Genomic DNA, 17,664 nt, shown 5'->3' with positions numbered 1-17,664 from the left:
GAAGAAAAAGAAATTGGATTGGGCATATATTAAGAAAGAATGACGGACTGATAAAAACAGTTTTAGAAGGTTATGTAGAAGGGAAAAGGAAGCCAGGAAGGAAGAGATTCCAGATACTGGGTGACATGATGGACGGTACAACATACAGCCGCCTTAAGAAGGAAGCAATGGATCGCAGAAAATGGAGAGGCAAAGGACCTGCTAATATAGCAGATAACTGATGATGATGATGATATATAAATTAATCTAGAAGTAATTTTCTTTGTATGAGTGTCAGTAGAGCAGCACTATTAATGATATATTGTTAGTATACTTTACAGAAGTAGCCCACAGTGACTGCTTTGTCCTGTTAATATACAACTTACTCTTTTTACATCCATGGAAGCACTCTTTCATGGTGGAACTTACAGAGCATTATTACGACTGAATGACTCATTACTGAAGCAAAAGTCATAACAGAGAATTATACAGGAATCTACAAGACTTCATCAAAGATTCACCAAGGCTGTAAGTGCAAGAACTTGACACTATTAAATATTACCTAGTAGGCTAAATTACATCTGTAAATTGATAAGTAGTATTGATATGCTATAATGTGACAATAATACCAATCAATAGTGAAATTAGTTGGTTATATATTCATACTGTGCTAACATATTAATACAATATTATACTGCATTGTGTTTTTCTATATTACATGTCATTCTTTGTCTGTTATATGATCCAGCAAATTCAAACAAAAATCAATGTGTCACTTCTCCTATCCATTTCAGAAATTGTTAGGAAATTCATTATTTTGAGATTTGTTTTGTCAAGCGAGTGCCAAGAATACCAATTTTCAGGCATTAACTCTCACCAGATGCAACACAGTGGCCAACGGCATTTCTTAATGACCATGAGCAGCAGTGTTTGCATAGAATTGTTGGTGCTAACAGACAAGCAACTCTGTGTCAAATAACCACACAAATCCAAGTGGGATGCATGATGAATGTATACATTAGGGTACTGTGGCAAAATTTGGTATTAATGGGCTATGGCAGAAGGCAACTACAGCAAGTGCCTTCACTAACAGCGTGACATTACTGCAGCACCTCTCCTGGACTCTTGAGTGTATTGGTTGGACCATAGTTGACTGGAAAACCACGGCCTGGTCAAGTCCTGATTTCAGTTGGCAAGAGTGGATGGTCAGATCTGAGTGTGGTGCAGGCACCCCAATGCCATGTACCCATGTTGTCACCAATATGCTGTGCAATCTGGGGGTGGCTCAATAATGGTTTGGGCTGTATTTACATGGAATGGACTGGTTCCTCTGTTACAATTGAACCAATCATTGACTGAAAATGGTTATGTTCAGCTACTTGGAGGCCATCTGCAGCCATTCATAGGCTTCTTGTTCCCAAACAATGTTGGAAATTTTATGGATGACAATGTGCCATGTCACCAGACCACAACTGGTTTGAAGAATATTCTGGACATTCAAGCTAATGATATGGCTACCCAGATTGCCACAAATCCTGCAGCAGCAACACTTTTGCAATTACAGATGGCTACAGAGGTAGCATGGCTCAATATTTTTGCAGGAGATTTCCAACAACTTGTTGAGACCATGCTGCTGCACTATGTCGCACGAAAGGAGGTACAACCTGATATTAAGAGGTATCCCATGACTTTTATCACCTCAGCATATTATTATTTTTTCTTTTTTATCTCCTTGTTGTATTTTTTGGCTCCATTGTTTTATTTTACTAACTTTGCCTTCTCTCTCTCTCTCTCTTTTCCCATTGATGCTCACATTATGGTGTCATCTCTACTCTTGCCTTATGTCTCACAGCTACTTCTTGATCTCTTTTCAGTTTCTGGTTTTTCTTATTTTCAGACCTCATCTTTATTATCATTTGGTTATTAATATCTCTCTCATATTATTCTGCTATGCCCATCTTGACCTGTGGTTTTGTGCAGCCTTGTTGCTAAAGTGTCTTATGTCTTATCTCCTTGTCCCTTGTATGTATGTATGTACACTCCTGGAAATTGAAATAAGAACACCGTGAATTCATTGTCCCAGGAAGGGGAAACTTTATTGACACATTCCTGGGGTCAGATACATCACATGATCACACTGACAGAACCACAGGCACATAGACACAGGCAACAGAGCATGCACAATGTCGGCACTAGTACAGTGTATATCCACCTTTCTCAGCAATGCAGGCTGCTATTCTCCCATGGAGACGATCGTAGAGATGCTGGATGTAGTCCTGTGTAACGGCTTGCCATGCCATTTCCACCTGGCGCCTCAGTTGGACCAGCGTTCGTGCTGGACGTGCAGACCGTGTGAGACGACGCTTCATCCAGTCCCAAACATGCTCAATGTGGGACAGATCCGGAGATCTTGCTGGCCAGGGTAGTTGACTTACACCTTCTAGAGCACGTTGGGTGGCACGGGATACATGCGGACGTGCATTGTCCTGTTGGAACAGCAAGTTCCCTTGCCGGTCTAGGAATGGTAGAACGATGGGTTCGATGACGGTTTGGATGTACCGTGCACTATTCAGTGTCCCCTCGACGATCACCAGTGGTGTACGGCCAGTGTAGGAGATCGCTCCCCACACCATGATGCCGGGTGTTGGCCCTGTGTGCCTCGGTCGTATGCAGTCCTGATTGTGGCGCTCACCTGCACGGCGCCAAACACGCATACGACCATCATTGGCACCAAGGCAGAAGCGACTCTCATCGCTGAAGACGACACGTTTCCATTCGTCCCTCCATTCACGCCTGTCGCGACACCACTGGAGGCGAGCTGCACGATGTTGGGGCGTGAGCGGAAGACGGCCTAACGGTGTGCGGGACCGTAGCCCAGCTTCATGGAGACGGTTGCGAATGGTCCTCGCCGATACCCCAGGAGCAACAGTGTCCCTAACTTGCTGGGAAGTGGCGGTGCGGTCCCCTACGGCACTGCGTAGGATCCTACGGTCTTGGCGTGCATCCGTGCGTCGCTGCGGTCCGGTCCCAGGTCGACGGGCACATGCACCTTCCGCCGACCACTGGCGACAACATCGATGTACTGTGGAGACCTCACGCCCCACGTGTTGAGCAATTCGGCGGTACGTCCACCCGGCCTCCCACATGCCCACTATACACCCTCGATCAAAGTCCGCCAACTGCACATACGGTTCACGTCCACGCTGTCGCGGCATGCTACCAGTGTTAAAGACTGCGATGGAGCTCCGTATGCCACGGCAAACTGGCTGACACTGACAGCGGCGGTGCACAAATGCTGCGCAGCTAGCGCCATTCGACGGCCAACACCGCGGTTCCTGGTGTGTCTGCTGTGCCGTGCGTGTGATCATTGCTTGTACAGCCCTCTCGCAGTGTCCGGAGCAAGTATGGTGGGTCTGACACACCGGTGTCAATGTGTTCTTTTTTCTATTTCCAGGAGCGTATGTATGTATGTATATATCGATCGATTAGTATGTATCTATTAAACCGAGGACCTAGAAACGACTTTGTTCCACTATAGCCCTCAGTGGTTCACAACCCCACAACAGGCCATAGCAGTCCACCCACCCCACCACTGCGCCACTCCGAACCCAGGGGTTACTGTGTGGTTCGGCCCCCAGTGGCCTCCCCCTCTCCCCAGGAATGTCCCATACCAGACAAGTGTATCCCCAAATGTTTGCGTGGTAGAGTAATTATGGTATACACATATGTGGAAATGGTGTTTGTGCAGAAATCAGCGACACAGTGTAACTGAGGTGGAATAAGGAAAACCAGCCAGCATTCTCCAAGGTAGATGGAAAACTGCCTTAAAAACCATCCACAAGCTGGCCGGCACACCGGATCTTGACACTAATCCACCGGGAAGCACAGCATTAGAGCACTTGGCTAGCCGAGTGGGCTCCTTGCCCCTTTGTCTTTTGCATTCCATAAACTAAAAATACTGACTTTCCCATCCATGTGGATACCAAAAACAATAATTTCATTAGTCAAAGGCACCACATTACTAGAAAAAATGCAGATGTTCATTCCACAAGAAATAAGGTCAGCTGAGAAGTATAAGCAAAACAGGTTCACGATATGCAAGTGTACAGTTGGTAAAGAATCTTCCCAGTAGTCTAAAGGACAGTATGAAAGGAAAAAAAAATGCAGGAAACTTGTAAAAGATTACTTAATGGAAGAAGAATTTTATAATGTAGAGGAGTATACAGCCAAAGAATGAGGAATGCTGTTATCACTTGTATGTATGTATTGTAATCCATTGAAAATATTGTAGTATGGAGTATGTAAATAACTTACAGTATGTTGCTTTCTATTGTAATAGGTAGGTTAAGTATTTTAAGATATTAGGTTAAGTTGACCTGTCCTTTATTGCAAGTACACATTCCATACATATGTTCATAGGAATGGTGGTAACAGAATAATATCATCTACAGTTTATCCATAAATAGAGTTGAGATTTATTTCAGGTGTGAAGAAAAAGACAAGTGATATCTGAACTGCACTGTTCTATGCCTACATACAAATTTTACCTAGGAATTAGTTACTGAAAGATAAAATGTAATGATTGTACAGCATCGATCACCAGAAGTCCCCACCTGGGGATGTTCAGCTGCTGAGCTGGAAGTCTTTTCAGTTGACACAACTCCAGGTGACTTGCACACTGATGATAATGAAATGATGAGGAGGACAACACAGCACCTAGTCCCAAGTGGAAAAAATCTCCAACCCACCTGGGAATCGAACACGGGCCAATTGCGTGGGAGCCAGACAAGCTGACCACTCAGTTAAGGGGGAGGACATAAGCTGCTGACAATGTCTTTAAGTTATTAAAAACAGAAAATGAGCTACAGCTGCAAATAAAGTATGTGTACTTGTATTTAACTTAGTGCATCTAATGATGTGCTTAGGAACTGCACCTTAAAGGTATCTTTATAACAGATTTTACTTTATCTCATAGCAGTTACAATGTCAATGTTAGCAAACATTACAGAAAGAATTATCTTAATAGGATGAGAGAATGTTACAATGTTTTCTGAAAGCAGGAAAATACCACAGTCAGCCTAGAACAGTTGAGAATATTGAAAACATATTCGGTATTGTGTTAAATGATATCTACGCTAATAGAGAAGTAACAGATTAACACATTCCAACAACAGCAGATCAATTACTTTTATTCCTATTGCTTCTAGGCCAATTAGGAAATTATTATGACAACATAATGCATAGGAGAGGTAGAGCTTACCTGTATCTGTAAATTCAGGTGTTTCAGCATACTGCAACAGACAAAAAATTAATGTGGCTTTCTGTTGCTGTGTTTAAAGTTATGTGTTTTGTTTGTTAATCTCAGGCAATGTACCATAATGAAATTTAATGTATTTCAGTTGACAACTAGGCAAAAGATTTTGAGCCCTGTGAATTATATTGAAAATAGTTTTGTCTTGCTCTGTTATTTACTGTATTGATTGCTGCTGTGCCTGCAGTCTTCATTCAGGCATCACTCAGTTGTATGTGTTGCCACCTAGATGGTGCTTCTAAACTGGGATCTGTTTATGCTTTCTGTCACAAGACCTCTTTAGATTTCATGCCATCTGCTGCAAGTTATGTCAGCCACTGCAGCTGGTGCTGATAGCTGGAACTGCTTTCCTCTTCTGCAAAGTAGAATGTATATGGACATCATTTTGTTTGTCATGAATCATCAGGGATATGCATCAAATTTGGCCAGTTGTGGCTCAGCAGTTCGCACAGTCCTTGTCACAGTTAATCGCCAGCACCAGCTCTACAGTTATTGCCTACTGACACAGATCATCAGTTGCTGCCATTATAGCCAGTTGCTATGAAAGACTGATCATCTTGCTATGAAAGACTGATCATCTCACAGCAACCACTGAGTATTTAAGTGATATTCTCATTCAGAGCCAGACTTATAAACTATTAGAACTGAACTTCTATAGATTACATAGTGCTCTTTCAGTGTGTGACATTGGCTTAGCACACTGACTACAGAGCCAAGTAGCATTCATCACGCAAAGCTGAGTTTTTCATTCTGTATAAACTATTTTAATAAATGCTATTTAGTGTTTATCGCTGCATTACCCATATTATGTATGTTTTAGATGTAACACTGGAAACAAGTTGGAATATCAGCAATATAAGGAAAAGATAGGTTGCTACTCACTGTAAAGATGACACATTGAGTTGCAGACAGACACAATGAAAATACAATTACACATTTAGCTTTCACCCAAAGCTTTCATCAGAAAAGGAAACACACACGAGGCATTCATTCACACAAGCAAGATATCTCATGCACACATGAGTGCTGTCTCCATCAGCTTGTACCAGAATGCCATTCCATTCTGAGCTGCTGGAGATGACAGTCATATATGCATAAGGTATGTTTCCTTATGTGAATGACTGTGTATGTGTTTTCTTTTCTGATGAAAGCTTTGGCCAAAACCTAAATGTCTAACTCTCTTTTTGTTGTGCATGTTAGCAACTCAATGCATCATCTTTACAGTGAGTAGCAATATATCTTTTCCATATATTTTAGGTACATCACTCTAAGCACACCAGTTGCCAGCAGACTAGCCAGATTACTTGCACAACAACTAGTTTTCTGTAATAGAAATTTCACTTCCTGCTACCATGGATGTTGGGCATTGACTTGTTTTGATGAATAAAGCAGTTGTAAGCTCCTATGAATGATTTATACACCCCAGGATGTCTCAATAAATGTTATATCAGTACTTAAAATCTTCAGAAAATTGTAATTTTTAAGGACTGAGATAAAAAAGATAAAAAGCCACATCATGCCCTTGTAACTTTTTACTCAAATATAACAGAATGATTTAGTGCCACATTTGTGCTAGAAGACAGCACTGAAATTTTAAATTCCCAAAAGTATACATAAGAGCCAGTTTAAAGATAAACACTGTGATTAGAAAGCGATAAAAAATTGAAAAATCAATCTTTTGAAAAGCACTAAAAGTAACTCAACCAGTTTTCCATGAACACATGATTATTTAATAAGAAAATGTTTAAATCCATACTAGATACCTTTTTGTATATCTGTAAGGCAAGCTTCATTTGCTCGAGCTTAAGAATCTTAGTGGTTACCACTCTTATTCCCTTCTCATTTGTTATTGTGCTGTCAGTTTGAAATTTATTGTAGGAAATATGGTACTCAGAATAGTAGTTACATGTCATAACAACTAACAGGTCATATGTTTCCATACACATATATTTTATTGTCCTACAAGATACAAAGCATGTTGTCAAGAACATTGATCAGAGTGAACTAAATGCAGGTCCAGAGAGGTTACTTGAGCTACCTCAGGGCAGTGAAACTGCTCCAGGTGACTCCAGGGAGTTATGTCCCCATAGCATATTTTGCATTTATATAAGTTTTTCTTTAAGCTAACAGATAAATAAAACACACACACACATTGCAGCTTGATGGATGTGTGTGAGTGTGCTGGGTGGAGGGGGTAAGGGGAACAACTAAAGAAGGTGAAGGGAGGAGTGTGGAAAAGTTCATGATGGATAGGGAAAGGCAGGCATCAGTGGCTCAGGATAAGAATTTGCCACTGATGAGTCCAACTTGGCACATGCAAGGGAAGCTGCTTGTGGTACACAGTGAAATGACCTAAGGGAAACCTCTCTCAAACAAATACATTCTTGTTTAAAATGAACTACTATTATTTCAGTTCACCTGCATTACAACATATTGCTAAAACACAGGGAGAATAGTATGGATATTTAATGTGTAGCTGAATGTATGATGTTAAACCATAATTTTACTCTACATTTCTTGAGGAAGAAAGATGGTCACTGTAATGAGGCACTGATCCCTCACTACCAGGACAAAAGAGGAGTCATAACAATGAAACAAGAAATTTACTCTAACCTTGAGATACAAAAAAATTAATGTTCACCACACCCAATTGTAAAATATGCCCCCCCCCCCCCCCCTTAGATCGCAACTGGCCTCATCACTCATGGAATTTGTATGATATAAGAATAAAACTCAATAGTGTCAATCTAAAAGTAAAAGATTACTTTTAAAGTAAGCATCACACACAAAATTTCTGGGACCAATTGTACCTTACACATAAAAAGGTCTGAACATATCATAATACTTTCACAAGTAAAGCACTACAGCATGCCTTACACACTGAGTAACTAATATATTCAGCATAGCAGCTCATGCACTAGAATAATATTCACTGCTTACATCCATTCCATAATTAGTTTAGGATTAAAAGAAGGATAAGAATCACAGAAATTTATTTTTCTTTTGAAAAATTAAAACCAGATTTGAGTGCTTATTCCTCCAGCTTCCTGAAAGAAATCTGCAGCCAGTGTGCACCTTCTACAAGATTAGAAAATGAACTAAAAACTGAAAAGTTGTACATAAATAAAGAGTACTTTTCAAGAGTCCTTCTTGTGCAAATCTCTCTATCTGCAGCTATTAAATGCAGGAAAGCTTTCGAAATGCTAGCTTGAGGTATGTTGTTTTCTGGCCTGATAAAACGCTGTTGATTTGTTATCTAAAATAATACACGCAGAAGAAGGACCATAAAATCAGAGAAAGGTGTTTTCGAGTGGAGTTATCAAAGCATATTACACCTTGAAGTAGTATCATAAGCTTTTTCAAAGGCATAAAAAAAGATGTGACAAGCCACTGCGTGGGCACCAAGCTGAGAGGGATGCCAGGAGTGACACAACTGTAAGATTTCTATACAAGATGTATCATAATTAGTAGCTGCCACTTGTCGCACCAAGCTGAGAGGCATGTGCAAGTTCAAGGTTTGCATACAGTGCATATCAAGTCACTTACGTGGAAAAACATTCTCAAACCAGCTCTTACCCCACAAGCCCTTAGTTGATCGCATCATACATGACACGCTGAACTCAGTTTTCAAATGCTCCTTTACAAAGGAAAATCCAGGAATATTCCCTCAGTTTAATTCTCTTATCATTGTAGAGATGAGTGAAATAGATATTAATCTCAGTGGCATTGAAAAACAGCTGAAATCATTAAAACTGAACAAAGCTTCAGGCCCAAAAGGAATCTCTATCAGTTTCTATGCGGAACTTGCAGCTGAGTTACCTCCTCTTTTAAGCATAACATATCATACATCCTTTGAACAAAAGCCATGCCCAGTGGCTGGAAGAAAACACAGGACACACTTCTCTACAAGAAGGGCAGCAGAAGTGATCCACAAAACACCTGTCCAATGTTCTTGACATCTGTTTATTGTAAAATCATAGTACATATTCTGAGCTCCAACATAATGATAATCTCAAACAGAATGACCTCCCTCATGGAAACCAGCATGAGTTCTGAAACACTGATCATGTGACACCCAACTCATGCTTTTTTTTTCACGTGACATCCTGAAAGCCGGGGACCAAGGCAGTCAGGTAGATGCAGTATTTCTTGACTTCAAAAAAGCATTTGACTCTGTAGCACACTACACTTGTTATTGAAAGTACAGTCATATGGAATATGGAGCAAAGTTTGTGGCTATATTGAGGATTTTTTGGTAGGGAAGATACAGCATGTTATCTTGTTGTCTTGGATGGAGAGTCATTGGCAGATGCAGAAGTAACTTTTGATGTGCTCCGTAGAAGAGTGTTGGGACCCATTCTGTATGGTTGCTGCTATTGGCCTTGAAGGCAATATTAATAGTAGCCTCAGACTTTTCATAAGTGATGCCATTGTCTACAATGAAGCATTTTCTGAAAAACCCTGTACAAACATTCAGACAGGTTTTGATAAGATTTCAAAGTGTTACAAGAATTGGTAACTTGCTTTAAATGTTCAGAAATGCAAAATTTTGTACTTCACAAATTGAAAAAACATAGTACCTAATGACTACACGATCAATGAGTCACTGAAAGTTTATTCAGTAGGTTTCAAGAACCAACTTTAAGTAATGACTCTAGGAATATACTATAGCACTCTTACAAATAACTCCTGCAGGTATTGGGAAGATAAGATTAGTCTAATTACAGAGAACAATATGGTATTTAAGCAATTATTTATCCCATGTTCCATAAGTCAATGGAGCAGGAAAATGTCTTAATGGCAGGTATGATCAGAAATATCCTCTGCCATACACTTCACCGTGATTTGCAGATTTTGAACATAGATGTAGACATGATCTGCATATGAATACTTCTAGTAAAATGCTACTTACACAGCTCTGACAGAAATAACCAATCTGGACAAAGGACTATCCAGCTATGGTCATTTTTAATATTCATATTATATTCCGGGGGATAGAGCTGTAAGTTAGGGTAAATTTAGTTGCAGTTGAAACAGCTACTACAAATGTGTTATCTTGCTGGTTGGACACAATCTTGAGCATGAACATATCTCATTCAATATTCTCCATCACATCAGAAATATCCTCATAAGTAAAATGAACACACATTATCAACAAAGGAAATTAAAATGGAATGTTGAAGCTGTGTTATGCTTATCAGGGCATTACTTAGAAATTACAGAAAATAAATGGATAAATCTAGACACATACAAGGTAATATCAACTCTAGAGTTAACATCAATTGTAGAGCTACTATGTAATGTCCACAAACACAAAAAATAAACTGCATGCAATTGTATTCTAGTATTATTATCTGCAGTTTTTTCCTTGAATAATTATTTGACAATGTGAGAAGTTGATTGTTCTCATAGTTCATCAGACATTAGAATTGTGGAGGCTATCCACACAGACATTTTATACACACACCATTTAACAGCAGTTGTTCACTTGCAGTATTATTGCCAAGAGGTTTACACATATTAGAAAACTACTTAAAATGACAGTAATATGCAAGGTGATTTTATACCTGTGGACAATGTTGTGCATAGCACAAAGACCAAAAACAGACAACAAAAATGACGATAGTACTCTGCATGGCTTCAGTAAATATGTGTTGGTCACTCTGATTGAAGTTCTTGCTTCTACTTCACAAAAAAAAAAAGGAAACAGGAAACCACTAACTTGATATAAATATCAGAAATGACCACAAGGATGCAGGATGGACACGGTCTGCTGATAACTTAAACCAATAAGAAGCATTACCACAGATGGTGTAATTTAAAAATTGTGAAATGTCTTTCATCATTTCGACAGACCTAAAAAAAGTTAAAAAATATACTTTTCTAAAATAAACTAAAGTTACATAATACTGACCTTAATTTAAGAAGGTACAAGCGAACTTTATGTTTGATCATGCTATTGTAATTTACATTCCCCGCTTTATTTGATGATTTAGCAATCAAATGCTTCTGCAATGAAATATAAATATAATTTTTAAATGTTCTGAGCTGAAACCAAAGTATTGTGAATACTGTTCCTAAACCATATCTTGCTGGATTATACATTTGGGAAATTATAAACTGACAACTTACCAATTTGTTCTCTAAGGAAATGGATTCTGGATCCAATGTCACGACACTAATTACCTAAAGATATTTATCTATTGATACCCTTTATGTACATAAAAACTCACTATCTGCATTTTACAGAAGTTTCTTGATCTCTTATCAGCTCTCAATTTGTGTGCAAACTAAAAGACAAAATTTTGTATTGTGGAATGATTTTAATATAAACTTTAGGTTACTGACAGTGCTTCTTTGTCTTTGTTATACAAAAGGCCTACATGAAACAAGTGACATACATTTCCTTCGCATATGCAAGCATGTTTTGATAATCAGAGATAATCTCAGAGATTTGCAATTAAATGTGTGTTTTAGATGTAGATACTACGTGAGACATTTTTCTAAAAACCCAAATGCTTTTCAGGGAAGTTGATAAGTGGGAACTGAGTGGTGAATCTCACATTGCTTGGAATATACTGTAAAATGAAGAAGTCAAACTTAATTTCTAATTTTTAAATGGGAAATAGTGCAAGTTTATTAAATAGAGTTCTCAGATATGAATGATTGGTGTCTCAGTGATTGTTTTTTGTGATGATTCAATCAAAAACTCATTTTGCCTATGTGTCATGCAAGCTCAACAGAAGTGAGGGCCAATTGTTGGTGCTAAATGAAGTAAGTTGCATTTCCTCCCTACTATACCATATCTCATGTTATAACAGTGCAGCAGATCTAGCAGGTGATATAACTGCAAGGAAGGGACTAAAATCAGTTTGAATTGGAGGGAATATGTTGTCATAACTACTGAATGGCAGTGCAACAATTTCACATCCATCAAATGTTATTGTAGACTTCAGCAATGTGCAATTAATGTACTTTAATTAATGTACCACTTGATTATGTAGCTTTAACAAAAAATAGCTGTGATCCCGACAGTCATGTCTGAGACAACTTAGAGCAATTTTTGTGTCTCCATTTTCACATCGTGTGCCTGCTCTACCACATGCCTGTCTATAACTGTCATCAATATGTCTCATATTTAACAGACTCAAATACTTCTGTTGCTAGATTTGTTTCTCTGTCCTAATTTTCCCCCCTGGAACTCATAGTGATATTAATTCCAGGCACTAAAAGCATAAACTACTGACAATAAAGGACAATGCTGATAGCAGGATTACAAAATAATTACATTGCCACAAACAATCGAGTGGAAAAATACGAAATTAAAAAAATAATAATAATAAAAAAAGTACAAATTGTTATCACATCCTACGTATGCAATCCGTGTGATTTTGCTGCTTGACAGAAACTGACATTGGCATCTATAGTTACACGTGCAAGACTTTAAAGGCAGTATACGTCTCTAGTAAGTTTCTCCTTTACATAACTGAGTCAAGCCCCATGCTGAGTGGCAAATTTTATGTCTTTACCAAGATTTATGTGCCAAAAATTATGTCATTCATACAGACAAATATTTCACTTTAATAAAATGAAGATTGATAGCTGAATTTATAGGGCAGTGGCACTAGCTCACCTGGACAGAGGTTAGTACAGTGTTCTGTACAGTGGTTGCCCCTGCACCAGCTGCGTGTGACTTTCTATCTCCTTTGAGCCTGTGTCACTTTGCAAATAATAACCAAACACTCAACCACATCATAACCACTCCTGGACACCCAGCACAGCAGAACGTGTGCCACTTGTCTCCTGATTCCATTAGGGCTGCTGAAAAGATGGTGAACGAAATGTTAGCTGCTCTAATAGTCCACTCATTTGACAGTCTTTGGGCATCTCCAGTCTGCCTCATGCCCAAAAAGAGTGGTGCTTTCTGGCTGTGTGAGGATTACAGGTGCTTTGACATACAACTCATTTCAGACTCTTTCCCAGTTCCAAACATCCAAGACTTTAAATCTCCTGGTGGGTGCCACCATCTTTATCATAATAGACTGCCAGATGGCATAGCTACAGATACCATTGCACCCTGAGGATCTCCCCAAGACTGCCCAGAACTATATCATTCAGATTCTTTGAATTTATATGGTTGTCATACGGTTTAAAAAAAGACCTGGCAGAGATTCATCGATGGAATACTTCATGATATTGATCGGTGTTATGCCTATTTGGATAACATACTAGTATTTTCAGCTTCCCCAGACGAACACAGACTCCACCTCTAATGAGTTTTCGAGACTTTGCTACTCCTCTAATGAGGTTTTGAGGCTTTAGACCAGATGGGAGTAATTGTTAATGAAGAGAACTGCCAATATGCAAACCTACTGTGACTTTACTTGGACACTTCCTCAGTGCTAATGGTTAAATGCCAACTGATGACTGTACTGCTCTTATCAGTTCACTGTCACCAAGAACTCCATACATTCTTGGGGATGATAAATTTCTACTGCAGACATAGACAAATCTAGGAAAAAGGGGATCCCATGGACATCACATATGCTGCACTTTTAATGATATCAAAATGTGTTTCCCATCAGCTGCCAATTTTGCACTAATGGATCCTCAGGGCAACCTTCTTATTACATCCAATGCAAGTGACACCACCATTGGAGACGTTCTCAAGCAACTTCCAGATTTTGAAAAGATATGATTAGCATATGACTGGCAGCTTATTAAGCCATCAAGTTCTTTCAGGAAAACATAGAAGGATGACAACAAACCTTGTTTACTAATCACCGTCACCTCCAACTCCTCGATGTGGAGGTTCAGACACATAGACTTTATTCCTCAATTCACCACCAACTTCTGCCACATGAATGACACTGACATCCTGGTCACAGACTATATGTCTAGAGGGTCAGTGATCATCAACAAACCTGACTTCACCATGGTGGCTCAGCTCCATCTTTCCAATACAGAACTGCAAAATTGTATCTCAGACCTGACTTCTGGTCTTAATATCTCATGTCAACAACTGCATTTTATGTCGTCAGCTTCCTTTCTATAATAATGAATTTATACAGCTTCCATAAAACCTCCAGTGCATGTGACTTCAATGAAATTTCTTGTACCCATGTAGTTTGCAGAATTATAGCTGTTCATTTTCTTATCTTAAAATGTAAAGCACTGAGTGTAAGCAAAACATGCGATAGTGAGTAAATATGCCAGTAGGGAACAGAATGTCAACAAGTGGATGCAGCACAATCCCTACGACGACGCCTCTGCCAAGCGAACAATCTATAATTAATACCATAGTGTAACCTAAACTCTATGTTCGTACACAGTATATAAGCATTTCTACATACTAAATTAAAGAGTATGTCATTACAACAAAACAGAAATGTGTAAATATGCAATCCATATGCAAAGCAGCAAGTATATATCTTACATAATAAATAAGTCATTAGCATCATATCAGCATAAGCAAATAAATGTTCATATGTAATCTTAATAAGTAAACATGAAGGCAAAAGCAGATAAATCACAAAGTATAACTTACATACATAGCCATATCAGCACAACTAATCAGGTGACAAATATAATTTAAATAAATAGGCACAGCAGGCACATAATGAAAAATATGACATCAGTGAATATGCCTAGCAACCAAGCGATGCATAATATACACAATTAACAACCCTGTTCATTAATAAAACATTGTGAAAATCAGCAAATGTACGCAAGCATGTCGCTTCACAAGTAAATTTATAGAGCATAAAATTTAATACAAAGTATAAATCACATAATCGCAAGCAACAAATTACATATAAAGTACATACCTAAGTAGAAATATGTTACTTGAAAAATAAACTTAATTAATAGTTACCTTTTTAGTTTATTACTTTCTTCCTTGAAATTACATTCTTCCTGAAATTTTCTCGATAGCAAGTCTTCTTAATGTAGGACACACAGAGAATTTACCTGTAGTTCTTAAAGATTTTATACAACTGTTTCCTGGAAAACTGAACATTAATAACATAAGTTACCAAGTAACTATAGCTTTATACTGAATTTAACCGGAGAAATTAGACTGTGTATTTGTTTACAGCTGTCAGTGCATTTGCATTGAGCACTTGATCAGCTGTAGGTAGGTGTTAAGTTGGAAGTAATTGTTTCTGGTCAAAGGTTCCCTCTGCGGCGCGCGGACTGATTGTAGCTTTGTGTATGTGCTGCCGCTAGAACACGGCTCGGTATCCCTGTGTTCTCTGCATATTTACGTGTAACTGTTAATTTTCTCAAAAGTATGTCATCCCACAAACATTTTAACGTTCGATATATGATGTATTCCCTTAGAGCGCCGTGATTAAAGAGTTTCTACTTCAACAGTGTTATCATGAATAATTTTGCAAACTCTATATGGACCGTTATAAAGCAGAAAAAATTTGCGACACAAGCCTTTTCCTTTGTGAGACAAACGATGAGATTTAATTAATACCTTTTGACCAACTGACAAAGTTTTTAAACGACCAGTACGTTTAGGTGATTTTTCTCTTCTAGCAGCCGCAGATGGAATATTTTGTAGAGCCAGGTTGACATCAGAATGCCGCAGTTTCCGTGTAGGTGGAAAAGGAACGATTTCAGAAATACGACTTGTCGGTGCTTTATTTTTTAATATCAATATAGACTGTAAATAAGTTGAATCATTAGGGAGTTCATTCAGAATGTTTTGAAAAATATGAAGATACTGATCCCACGTTCTGTGATTATGATGACTATAAAGATGACACAATTTATTAATTTCCTTCATCCATTTCTCTGATGGGTTGGATTGAGGGTGAAAAAGTGAATTGAAAATTGGTTTAATCTTATGAGGCCGTAGAGTACGAAGATAAATTTTAGAATGAAACTGTGATCCATTATCTGATATAACTTTATCAACGTGACCCACTTCTTTAAGAAAATGTTTGATGAAGGCATTAGATACTGAAGAGCTGTTTCTTTGCGTAAAGGTGTAAAACACACATATTTTGATGTCAATTCCACTACTACCATAATGTACGCAAAACCATTAGTAAAACGAACCACTGGACCGAACAAATCGACTGCAGCCATCTCCTTTAATCTCGCTGTAATGATAGGAAACAACGGTGCTCTGTGAGAAATAGTTGGCGGCTTAGCCTTTTGACATAATATTCATTTAGCAAGAACAAATCAAATACGTTTTTCCACATTACTGAAGTAGCAATTTTCTCGTAATTTATGAAAGCATTTTCTAGCACCAAAGAGAGCACAGTTGAAATGTGTGTACCAAATCAATTTCTTAACCCACTCACTCATCAGGAAAGCAAACTAACCAAACAGAGTTGTCAACCGATTTTCGTTTAAAAAGAATATCATTATGAACTGAATAATACTTAATCACTACGCTTTCATTTCTCCTCCACTTCTCCTTAATGTCTTTCCAGATTGGATTCTTGTTTTGCTCCTTAGCAATGTCCTGGAGCGAAGACGAAATGAAATTTTCAAAGAGCGAAGACGAAATGAAATTTTCAAACGCAACACCTTTGTTTTCTTTGCAGTCTTCCTGAGCACTTTGTTTCAAACCCTTAGGTGCACATGATAAAGCATCAGCAATAATATTAGAAGAACCCTGGATGTAAACAATACTAAAATCAAATTCCTGTAGATACAGTGCCCATCGTGATAATATTCCATGTGTTAATTTTGTTGACATAAGAAATTCGAGAGCTCGATAATCGGCGTAAACCTTAGTACAAAAAGATGCGAAATTTTGTGAAAGCCCAAACAACAGCCAAAGCTTCAAGCTCTGTGATCGAATAAATCGTTTCTGATTTGGGGAGAATACGACTTCCAAATGCAATAGTTTTCTGTACTACGACGCCATTTTCTTCTATCTCTCGAAATAAGTGTGCACCTAGGCCTTTGTATGGTGAGTCCGTCGCCAAACAATAATCTTTAGATAAATCCGGGTGTGAAAGAAGTGGAGCAGCAACTAAAGCATAACGAAGTTGTTCAAATTCTAATTGAGCTTCCTCATCCCAAAACCAATTAGAATTCTTTCCACAAAGTTCAAATAAACGAGGTGTGGCCAAATTGTCCAATCTAACAAAGCGTCTAAGAAAATGACAGACACCAAGGAAACTAAGAACATCAGATTTAGTAGTAGGAACAGCATAATTACCAATAGCACCTAGTTCCTCTGGATCTGAAAGAATACCTTCTGTTGAAATAATAGGACCAAGAAATTTCACCTGAGACCGACCAAATACAGATTTTTCCAACTTCACTGTAATGCCAACTCTTGCAAAAATACATAATAATGAATCCAAAATTCTGTTATGCTCACTCCAAGAACGTTTAGCAAT

General features: G+C 38.4%; 2 protein-coding genes across 2 annotated transcripts in view; both read right to left on the bottom strand.

Moving 5' to 3' along the window:
- LOC126175211 (vascular endothelial growth factor A-A-like) overlaps nt 1-10,989 on the bottom strand; it is a 68,829-nt gene extending 57,840 nt beyond the window's left edge. The window contains exons 1-2 of the mRNA XM_049921840.1: nt 10,858-10,989; nt 5,240-5,270 (exon numbers count right to left, since the gene is read on the bottom strand). Of these exons, the coding sequence (XP_049777797.1) occupies nt 5,240-5,270; nt 10,858-10,926 (100 nt within the window). The 5' untranslated portion in view covers nt 10,927-10,989. The remainder of the gene's footprint in view (nt 1-5,239; nt 5,271-10,857) is intronic.
- LOC126175213 (uncharacterized) lies at nt 5,278-16,334 on the bottom strand. Its single transcript, XM_049921841.1, has 2 exons — nt 15,165-16,334; nt 5,278-5,645 (listed from the first exon to the last, which is right to left on the bottom strand). The coding sequence occupies exon 1, from the start codon at nt 16,083-16,085 to the stop codon at nt 15,642-15,644; it is 444 nt and encodes a 147-aa protein (XP_049777798.1). The 5' UTR covers nt 16,086-16,334; the 3' UTR covers nt 5,278-5,645; nt 15,165-15,641.
- Between the last annotated feature and the right edge of the window lie 1,330 nt (nt 16,335-17,664).

The sequence above is a fragment of the Schistocerca cancellata genome, chromosome 3, assembly GCF_023864275.1.
Source record: "Schistocerca cancellata isolate TAMUIC-IGC-003103 chromosome 3, iqSchCanc2.1, whole genome shotgun sequence".
Taxonomy (NCBI): domain Eukaryota; kingdom Metazoa; phylum Arthropoda; class Insecta; order Orthoptera; family Acrididae; genus Schistocerca; species Schistocerca cancellata.
This window is presented reverse-complemented; position numbering and strand designations above follow the sequence as displayed.

Coding starts and splice junctions, on each gene's coding strand:
- LOC126175213 (XM_049921841.1), bottom strand. CDS start 16,085: ATGAAGGAAATTAATAAATTGTGTCATCTTTATAGTCATCATAATCAC.